General features: G+C 47.9%; 1 protein-coding gene across 1 annotated transcript; it reads left to right on the top strand.

The window, feature by feature from the left end:
* Window positions 1–330: 330 nt before the first annotated feature.
* On the top strand, window positions 331–10,747 carry LOC140405620 (uncharacterized). The gene is made up of 3 exons (XM_072494166.1): window positions 331–456; window positions 5,210–6,016; window positions 8,968–10,747. The coding sequence occupies exons 2-3, from the start codon at window positions 5,319–5,321 to the stop codon at window positions 9,785–9,787; spliced, it is 1,518 nt and encodes a 505-aa protein (XP_072350267.1). The 5' UTR covers window positions 331–456; window positions 5,210–5,318; the 3' UTR covers window positions 9,788–10,747.
* Window positions 10,748–10,992: the final 245 nt, after the last annotated feature.

The following is a 10,992-nucleotide window of genomic DNA, read 5'->3' on the forward strand; positions in this document are numbered from 1 at the left end:
ACAAACTCTATCTCTGATGTTTTGCCCCCTGCGGGTTTGCAGCCTCTATAAAGACGGCGGCCGTTAACTCAGGCCTGTCACCGGGAGCAGGCCGCAGCTGTCCCCCCGCTCGATGCAAACCCGGGCCCGGAAACTTGTTATTGGGGTTTGAAGCCTCCACTGGGTTTAGTGAAACCTTCCGGCCGCGTCCAGCTTCGGTCCTGCGCCTGCTTCAGCTCACAATGACTGGGGAGTGATTGACGGCAACTCTGGACCAATAGGAAGAAATGGGCGGAGCTGGAGGACCGAGCGGAGCTGGAGGACCGAGCGGAGCAGCTGCGCCTCCAACCAATCGGAGTGAATGAGGGGCGGGATTGAGACCCAATCACCATCGTGAATTGGAGCATGCGCAGTGCCGATGATGGATCAGGATTTTGGCAGTCGGGTGGAAATCCTCGGCCGGTCAAATTCAGCCCGGTGAGTCATGAGGGATGGATGGAGCCGGTGGATGGGTTGGGAGGCTTCATAAACACTCCGTGTAGGCCCCAAGCTCGGATTACGAAGCTGGGATACGGGAGTTGAATCGGCAAAAGCTGCTCGGGCTTTTCCCCGTGACAGGCCCGGATGACGAAGTGTGCGGCGGGGCGCATGCGTAGGGAGCGAGAGCACGGCTTTGCTCCGCCTCCCATTCATTCGGAATTCTTGGAGGACCAGCCGCTCCTCCAGACGGTCCTCCAGACCTGCCCCCTCTTCCTATTGGTCTGAACCTGCCGCCAATCAGCCCTCGGGCATTGTGAGCTGGAGCAAACCCTTCACGATCATTATGTGGAGATGCCGGCGTTGGACTGGGGTGAGCACAGAGTCTTACACCAGGTTAAAGTCCAATAGGTTTGTTTCAAATACTAGCTTTCGGAGCACTGCTTCCTCAGGTGAATGAAGAGGTAGGTTCCAGAAATATATATTTAGGCAAAGTCAAAGATGCAAGACAATGCTTTGAATGCGAGCATTTGCAGGTAATTAAGTCTTTACAGATCTAGAGAGAGGGGGCATCCAGGTTAAAGAGGTGTGAATTGTCTCAAGCCAGGTCAGTTGGTCGGATTTCGCAAACCCAGTCCAGATGGTGGGGGTGAATGTAATGCAACATGAATCCAATGTCCCTGTTGAGGCTGTACTCGTGTGCAGGACTTGGCTATAAGTGTCTGCTCGGCGATTCTGCGTTGTCGCGCATCCTGAAGGCTGCCTTGGAGAACGCTTACCCGGAAATCAGAGGCTGAATGCCCTTGACTGCTGAAGTGTTCCCCGACTGAAAGGGATCATTCCTGCCGGGGTAGGAAACCCTGGCAGGTGTGCGGGGAGGATTCACAAACCCCCAATAAGCTCCCGAAGCCTGGTACATTGGCTAGACCATGCAGACGCTGCGACAGCAGATGAACGGACGTCACGCGACAATGAATTGGGTACACACAATTTATTTTTAAAAAAGGAAACTTTAAATGAATTCAAATTTTACCTTCTGTCTTGGTGAGATTCACACCTGGGTGTCTGGAAGATCATTGGGACAGTACAAAATATTTCAGTGACTCTGGAACATGATTTGGACAGTAAAAATATAAATTTTGGATCATTAGGACAGTAAAAAATATTTTTGAACATTTCTCTTCAGCGGATATAAAAATATTGAAAATGGGATAAAGGTTGTTCGGCTGACAGTCAATCACTACTTTTTAAAAATAAATTTAAAATTCCCAATTCATTTTTTTCAAATTAAAGGGCAATTTAGCATAGCCAATCCACCTAACTGCACATCTTTGGGTTGTGGGGGTGAAACCCATGCAAACACTGGGAGAATGTGCAAACACCACACAGACAGTGACCCAGAGCCGGGATCGAACCGTGAGACAGCAGTGCTAACCACTGCACCACCATGCTGCCCTAGTCAAACACTGTCCTGTGAGGTAAGGAGTCCTTTTCCTTCTCAATTGGCCGAGGAAGGCAGTGTGTCACAAGGATGGATGTGTTGACCGATTAATGGCTGGAGGATGGGGGCAGGTCATGTGATCAAACCTCCAGAAATACATTTAATCAAAGTTGGCGAGGAGAGAATGTTGTGAATTTCTATCCTAAACTGACAGTGAGGTTTCTGTAAATTTACAGGATACTGGAAGTGGGGGTTTAACAGACGGGAAACGCAAACCAAACAATCTGACAGAATCACTTGATACATTAGAAACTGAATTGCAGCAGTATTTGGGAGTGGAAGGTAAAAGGTTTGTCTGTTCTGTCTGTGAGGGAAGATTTCAGGTCTCAGTGTGACTGGAAAAGCCCCGAGATTCACAAACCCTGGTTAGACCAAATCTGGAGAACTGTGTTCAGTTCTGGGCAACAAACCTGAGGAAGGATAGAATGGCCTCGGAGGGAGTGTAGCACAGATTTACCTGAGTGATATCTGAACACCCCCCCCCCCCCCCCCCCCCGGGTAAATTACAAGGCGAGATTAGACAGAAATGTCAGTCAGCTGGCAGCATGGTGGCGCAGTGAGTAGCACTGCTGCCTCACAGCGCCCAGGTCCCAAGTTCGATCCCGGCTGTGGGTCACTGTCCATGTGGAGTTTGCACATTCTCCCCATGTTTGCGTGGGTTTCGCCCCCACAACCCAAAGATGTGCAAGCAAGGTGGATTGACCATGCTAAATTACCCCTTAATTGGAAAAAATGAATTGGATACTTTAAAGTTATTTTTTAAAAAGGGCAGAGAAGGGCATTCGGTCCATTGAGTCCATGCTGGCTCTCCAATCGGCACGGTGGTTAGCACTGTTGCTTCCCAGCGGCAGGGACCCGGGTTCGATTCCCGGCTTGGGCTACTGTCTGTGCGGTGTGTGCACATTCTCCCCGTGTCTGCGTGGGTTTCCTCCGGGTGCTGCGGTTTCCTCCCACAAGTCCCAAAAGACGTGCTTGTTAGGTGAATTGGACATTCTGAATTCTCGCTCAGTGCACCTGAACAGGAGCCGGAGTGTGGCGACTTGGGGCTTTTCACAGTAACTTCATTGCAGTGTTAATGTAAGCCTACTTGTGACACTAATAAATATTATTATTATCTGGAGCAATCCATTCAGTCTCATTCTCCTGCTCTGTCTCTGTATCCTCACAGCTTTATTTCTCTCAGGTTTCTCCCCAATTAAAAAAAAATAATAATAATTGTGTCTATTTCCAAACTCCATCATAGGCAGCAAGTTTAAGGTCATTGCCACTGGTTGTGTAAAAACATTCTTCCTCATACCTCCTGGACCATTTACATGCATAGATACGGAGCAACATAGAAAATAGGAGCAGGAGGAGACCATTTGGCTCTTCGAGCCTGCTCCACCATTCATTACGATCAGAGCTGATTAGGCTCAATAGCCTAATCCTGCTTTCCCCCCATATCCTTTGGTCCCCTTCACCCTAAGTGCTGTATCTAACTACTTCTTGAAAACATGCAATGTTTTGTCCTTAATTAGTTCCTGTGGCGACGAATTCCATAGGCTCACCACTCTCTGGGGGAAGACATTTCTCCTCATCCCGTACCAGCCTCCCCGAACAGGTGCCGGAATGTGGCGACTAGGAGCTTTTCACAGTAACTTCATTTGAAGCCTACTTGTGACGATAAGCGATTTTCATTTCATGTTCATTTCATTTCACCTCTGTCCTAAATGGTCTACCCCGTATCCTCAGACTGTGACCCTATTTCTGGACACTCTCGCTATTGGGAACCTCCTTCCTGAATCTACCCTGTCTCGCCCTGTTTTTTTCAACATAAATTGAGTGCCCAATTCTTTTTTTGCAATGAAGGGGCAATTTTAGCATGGTCAATTAACCTACCCTGCACATCTTTGCATTTATAGTGGTGAGAACCACGCAAACACAGGGAGAATGTGCACACTCCACACAGACAGTAACCCGGGGTAGGGATGAAACACGGGTCCTCGGCGACATGAGGCAGCAGTGCTAACCACTGCGCCGCCCACTTTTTATAGGTTTCTATGAGATCCCCCCTCATTGAACTCCAGTGAATACACTCCTAACTGATTCAACCTAACCTGCACATCTTTGAACTGTGGGAGGAAACCAGAGGAAAACAACACAGACACGGGGAGAAAGTGCAAACTCCACACAGTCAGAGTGGAAATTGAACCCGGGTCCCTGGTGCTGTGAGGCAGCAGTGCTAACCACTGTGCCACCCCCTGTCTTGCAACCCTCAAGAGAAAAAAAAAATCCTTATCCCCATCTGAAATGGGTGACCCCTCACTTTGCAACAGTGACCCCCTTGTTCCAGATTCTCCCACAAGAGGAAACATCCTCTCCACATCCACCCTGTCAAGACCCCTCAGGATCTTATGTAGTTCAATCCAAGTTTTACCCAAAACTTTAAATCTGTGTCCCGACTGCTTGTACGATCAGTGAATGGAAACAGAGTTTCTTTGTCCACCCGATGGAAATCTGGCATAATCTTGTGTACCTGAATCAAATCTCCCCTCAACCTCCTTTGCTGGAACCATTCTGGTAAATCTCTGCACCTTCTCCAAGAACCTTCATATTCTTCCTGAAGAGTGGTGACCAGAGCTTTACAACGATTCAGAGAATAGAATTGGAACCAAAGAATTCCTACAGTGAAAAAGGGGGCCATTCGGCCCATCAAGTCTGCACTGATTCTCTGAAACTGCACCCTGCCGAAGCCCACACTCCTACCCTCTCCCTGTAACCCCATAGCCCCACCTAACCTGCAGATCCCTGGACACTTAAGGGGCAATTTATCAAGGCGAATCCATCTAACCTGCTCTTCTTTGGACTGTTGGAGGAAACCTGAGCACTGGGTGGAAACCCACGCAGACACGGGGAGAAAGTGCAAACTCCACATAGTCACCAAGGTCGGAATTGCTGTGAGGCAGCAGTGCTAACCACCATGCCACCAGAAGCATAGTTTTGGTATCAATATTTCTGTTTATGAAGCTCAAGATCGAATTTGCTTTGCCAACTACTCACTTAATATGTGTTGTAGATATACAAAATCCCTCTTCTTACTCTCTCCTCCCAAAGGGGCCAGTTGGGTTTTTGTGACAATCCAGCAGTTTTCACGGTCACTTTTTCCCAGTGCCGGCCCCACAAATGACCAGATTCATTCAGCTCAATTTCACAAGCTGCCTTTGTGTGTTTTTACGGGTTCTCTCTCACTCCCTATTTTTTGTTTTAAATCAGTTTCACAGGATGTTCAAAGGGGATGTTTCAAAGTGCGGAAACGCAAACCAAGCATCGCATCAGGATCTGACAGAGTCCTCAATTGATCATATCCTGAATATCAGCGATCATGGAAGGAAAAAGCATCGTCCACAGTGGGGAGAAACCGTACACGTGTTGTGTGTGTGGACGAGGATTCAGTAGATCATCAGGCCTCACGAGACACAAATGCAGTCACACTGAGGAGAAACCGTGGAAATGTGCGGACTGTTGGAAAGGATTCACTTCCCCATCCAAGCTGGAAATTCATCGACGCAGTCACAGTGGGGAGAGACCATTCACCTGCTCCAAGTGTGGGAAGGGATTCACTCAGTCGTCCAACCTGCAGAATCACCAGCGAATTCACACTGATGAGAGTTCATTCACCTACTCAAAGTGTGGGAAAGGATTTGTTATTTCAGCCAACCTGCTGAGACACCAGCGAGTTCACACTGGGGAGAGACCATTTCAATGTCCAGACTGCGGGAAGTGCTATAAAAGTTCTGGTGATCTGATGAGCCATCAACGTGTTCACACTGACGTGAGACCGTTCAGGTGCTCTCGCTGCAGGACTGGGTTCAGACACTCATCTCACCTCACTGTACATCAGCGAATTCACATCGGAGTGAGGCCATTCACCTGCTCCGAATGTGGGAAGAGATTCAGTGATTCGTCCAACCCGCTGAAGCACCAGCGAATTCACACTCTGGAGAGGCCATTCGCCTGCTCCCACTGTGGGAAGGGATTCACCACTTCATCCCACCTACTGAAACACCAACGAGGCCACAAGTAATCACAGCGATTGGATTTTGCAGTTACTCACGTTCAGGACTGAACCATGTTCATTTGGGTCTCTTTCTGCTGATAACAATTCCAGTCCATTTACAGGGGCTAATATTCTGGCTAAAAGTCAAATAAATTAGATTTGTGTTAAATACACAGCATCTTGAAACTTTTTAATATCTGACACAAGTTAGTTCCTTTTGAAGTACTCTCGCTCTCCCCTGTCTCTTCCATCCTCACCTCCAACAAGAAGTGTGAGGAGCTTGTGGAGCTTCTTTGTGACTGAGATTGAGTAAATCCGATCAGCTGCCTCTGCTGCTTCCCTCCCTTCCACGAGCCCACCGGACCAAACTGTCTCTAAATTTCATCCTTTCCCGAGCCCTGAACCCACATCTTTCTCTAGTTTCTCTCCCATCTCCTCTCATGCCCCCTCAGAGCTCATCTTGTCCATGAGACCCAGCTCCTGCTCCATCGACCCTATTCCCACTGAGCTACTGATCAGCCAACTACCCTGTGTCCACGGATATTGTCAACATTTCTCTCTCTTCAGGTACTGTCCCTCTGTCCTTCAAATCTGCCATCATCACCCCCTCCTCAATAAAACAAACCCTTAACCCTGCCATCCTGACAAATTACTGCCCCATCTTCAACCTCCCTCTCCTCCTCAAACTCTTTGAACATGTTGTCACCTCCCAAATCCTTGACTAGCTTTCCCAGAACTCCCATGTTTGAATCCCTTCAATCGGGTCTCTGCCCTGTCACAGTGAAATACAAGAGACAAACAGAATCTTACCCGGAGAGAAAGACAGACAATCCGGGAGCTTGGATCCAACACGGATATGTTCATAAGACCAGAAGACAAGGGTAGCAGCACAGTCATTATCGAGAGACAACAATACCTGCTGGAGACAGACAGACAACCAAACAACACAAAGCTACCTAGACCAATATACCCGAGACAGGAAGGAGAATTGGAGACAGACTGGAAGAACGCAGACTCCAGACACATTAACCAAAACAGGGGGAATATCCGAGGGGACAACGGGCAGAACCAAGGAAGTTCTACATGTTCCCTAAAATACACAAACACCCAAACACATGGACAGGAGCAGGGAAATACCCCCAGACAGACCCATCAGACTGAGCGAAAATCCTACAAAGTAGCTGAAACATCAACACGCTGTTCCGAATAGTTGATGGTACAGTGGTTCAATAAATATAATTATACACATATTTAATCCACTAATGTAGAGTGAAAACAGTAAATGCTAGATTAACCCAGCGGGTCTGACTGCATCATAGAATCCCTACAGTGCAGAAGGAGGCCATTCAGCCCATCGGGTTTGCACTTGCCCCACAAAAGAGCACCGCACCCAGGTGCAGTTCCCTTCCCCTCTCCCCGTAACCCCACCTCATCCTTGGACACTAAGGGGCAATTTAGCATAGTCAATCCACCAAACCTGCACATGGGAGAAAACTGGAGCGCCCGGAGGGACCCCACGCGGACACGGGGAGAATGTACAAACTCCACACAGTCATCCCGGGCCGGAATTGAACACTGGTCGCTGGCTCTGTGAGGCAGCAGTGGTACCGACTGTGCCATATCTATGGTGAGATAAACAGAGTTAACGTTTGTTGTTCCTTCTTGTAACAGTTCTATGGAAGGGTCAATGGACCCTTTTTTTAAAGTCCGCTGAAGTGGAAAGAATGTGTTTTACTCCGAGGTTTGACTCAGGAAGACATTTCAATTGTAAGCTCAGTCGTAATTCACACACAGCCCGCAGTCTGATTGGCTGGAGGACCGAGACCATCCGGTCCTCCAAATCTTTCCATTGGTCAACACCTCTCAGGCAAGAAATGAGATTGTGGAACCCGCTGCCACATAACAGGCGCCGGAATGTGGCGACTAGGGGCTTTTCACAGTAACTTCATTGAAGCCTACTTGTGACAATAAGCAATTTTTATTTTCATTTCATTTCACATGGCCAATGGGAAGAACTCAGAATGATGCAGATTCTCAGCCAATGAGGGAGATCCGGGCTCAGCCCCCCCCCGATTCACTGTGATTGGTTGGAGGACCAGCCGCTCCCACATGGCCCGCCAGTTCCGAGCCTTCGCCTTATTGGTCCGGAGCTGCCGTCAATCACTCCCCGGGCATTGTGAGCTGGAGCAAACCCTTCACAATCATTATGTGGAGATGCCACCGTTGGACTGGGGTGAGCGCAGTAAGAAGTCTTACACCAGGTTAAAGTCCAAAACGCAATGCGGGAACAGGCCCAAGTTAACGGGCACCATTCTGCTTCAGACACTGGAGGATGGTTCACATCGGTAGATGGGCACAATAAATAAGAGCTTACACTTTGCACTCAAATCATTAAGGACCCTGATCTCTGGCAAGGAAGGAAACCCTGGCAGGTGGGTGGGGAGTATTCACAAACACCCGCTGGAGGCCCCAAACCCCCAATCAGACCCATTGATTTTATTGTCAGTCTGCAGACAGGAGCTGGAGACCTGAACCCAGGCAGAGGAGAGGGAGGGAGAAACTGGGAGTGGAGGAAAAAAATGGTGCAGATGGTGAGATGGGTTTGGATTTCAGCCCAGGGAGGAGGGAGAGTGTGTAGGACGGGGATTGACAGCTTTGAGGGAACAAGAGAGGAAAAAATGTTCCAGAGAAACTAGAAATGTCTGTTCAGATATTCTACCCTGGACTGACAGTGATGGCTTTTGTAAACTCTTTTTACAGGATATTGGAAGTGGAGGATTAGCCAACAGAAAACTCAAACCAAACATCACATCGAGCTCCCACAGAGTCACTCAATTCATTACAACCTAAACATCAAAATTTGAACGTGGAAGGTGAAATGTTTGTCTGTTCTGTCTTTGGGAAAAGATTTCAAGCATCAGTGACTGGAAAAGCGGCGAGACGCACATAACACCCGGGTGTGAGTGTTCCTGTGAAATGACTGTGGAAAGAGCTTTAACCAGTTACGCAGTCTGAAAAAACATCACCATTCACAGTGGGGAGAAACCGTACACGTGTTCTGTGTGTCTTCGAAGCTTCAACTGATCTCCAACCTGGAGAGACACACGGACACGAGTACCATGGAGAAACCATGGAAATGTGAAGATTGTAGTAAAGGATTCAATTATCCATCCTTGCTGGAAAACCACCGACGCATTCACACTGGAGAGAAACCATTTACTTGCTCTGTGTGTGGAAAGGGATTTACTCAGTTATCCTGCTTCCAGTCACACCAACAAACCCACACAGAAGAGAAACCGTTCAGCTGCACCTCCTGTGGAAAGAGGTTCAGGTCTTCATCCAACCTCACTGCACACCAGCGAGTTCACACTGGGGAGAGACCATTCAGCTGCTCTGTATGTGGGAAGGGATTCACTCGGTCCTCCCATCTGCTGGAACACCAGCAAACACACAGCGAGGAGAGGCCGTTCAGCTGCACCACTAGTGGAAAGAGGTTCAGGTCTTCACCCAATCTCATTGCACATCAACGGGTTCACTCTGGGAAGAAACCATTCACCTGCTCTGTTTGTGGTAAGGAACACACTCACCCATCGAACCTGCTGATACACCAGCGAACTCACACAGGGGAGAGGCCATTCACCTGTTCCGACTGTGGGAAGGGATTCACCAAGTCCTTTAACCTAGTGATCCACCAACGCACTCACACTGGGGAAAGGCCGTTCACCTGCTCAGTGTGTGGGAAGGGATTCACTCAGCCATCTAACCTGCTGACACACCAGCCAATTCATAAGTAACTGCAGGGGTTGGATTCATTAGTTTCGCTGCTGTTAATCACATCCAGGATTGTTAGTCTGATAATATTTGGTTTGCTCCTGCTGATGTTGACAGATCCTATAAATGGCAGGCATTTAAATACCTTCAGACATGTCACTGATCTTTGGGGCTGTGGTGTCCTTTTTTGAAAGCACCGTCTGTGATGTTTCCCTTTGATTCAAGAACGCCTCCACCTGGAAGTTCACCTCCAAGTCACTCACCATCTCTACTTGGAATTATATCGACATTCCTTCACTGCAGCTGGATCAAAACCTTGGAATTCCCTTCCTAACATGGTTGGACTGCAGCGGCTCAGGAAGGCTGCTCACCTCCATCTTTTCAAGGGCAATTAGGGATGGACAATAACTGCTGACCGAGCCAGCGACACCCACATCCCATGAAGGATTTTTTAAAAAGTCTCAACAAGAACTCATTCACAAAATTATGAACTTACAGTTCAATCCTAAATTGATCTTTCATTTAGTCTCTTGTCAACTCTACATGGCCGCCCATTGCCATCTGTACAGGCAGCCTGGTCACAGAACTCTAATCACTTCACTCCGCTGTGTTGGTAGTTTTCAAATCAATGGTTTTAACGTAACCCAACTATTTTCAGGTTAATTCACTTTAGAGTCATTGTCATGAAAGGATAAAATGCCATTTTGTACACGAGCAGATGTCGGGCCAAATATAAATCAGCAGTCCATTAAGTTAACCAATTATTGTTGACACTTTGGCTAATTAGAGATTAGAAAAGTTGAGCTGAGGGGATAAAACTAATGTTTTGATGAACCATTTTGTTAACATGTTACCACGTTTTGGGATTATTACTTCATGTCTTTCGTCTGCTCAACTGAGGAAAGTTGTAAGAAGTCTGTTTAATTGTTAAAGATAAACTTCTCTGTCAATTACTGTCCATTAAACTTTCTTTTTTAATCTTTCTGACTTGTTACGTTTTTTGAAAATTTAGAGCACCCAATTATTTTTTTCCAATTAAGGGGCAATTTACCGTGGCCAATTCACCTACCCTGCACAGATTTTTGGATTGTGGGGGTGAGACCCACGCAGACACGGGGAGAATGTGCAAACTCCAGATGGACAATGACCCGGGGCCGGGATCGAACCTGGGTCCTCGGCGCCATGAGGCAGCAGTGCTGGCCGCTGTACAACTATGCCGCCCCCAACG

Source organism: Scyliorhinus torazame, unplaced genomic scaffold (assembly GCF_047496885.1).
Source record: "Scyliorhinus torazame isolate Kashiwa2021f unplaced genomic scaffold, sScyTor2.1 scaffold_151, whole genome shotgun sequence".
Taxonomy (NCBI): domain Eukaryota; kingdom Metazoa; phylum Chordata; class Chondrichthyes; order Carcharhiniformes; family Scyliorhinidae; genus Scyliorhinus; species Scyliorhinus torazame.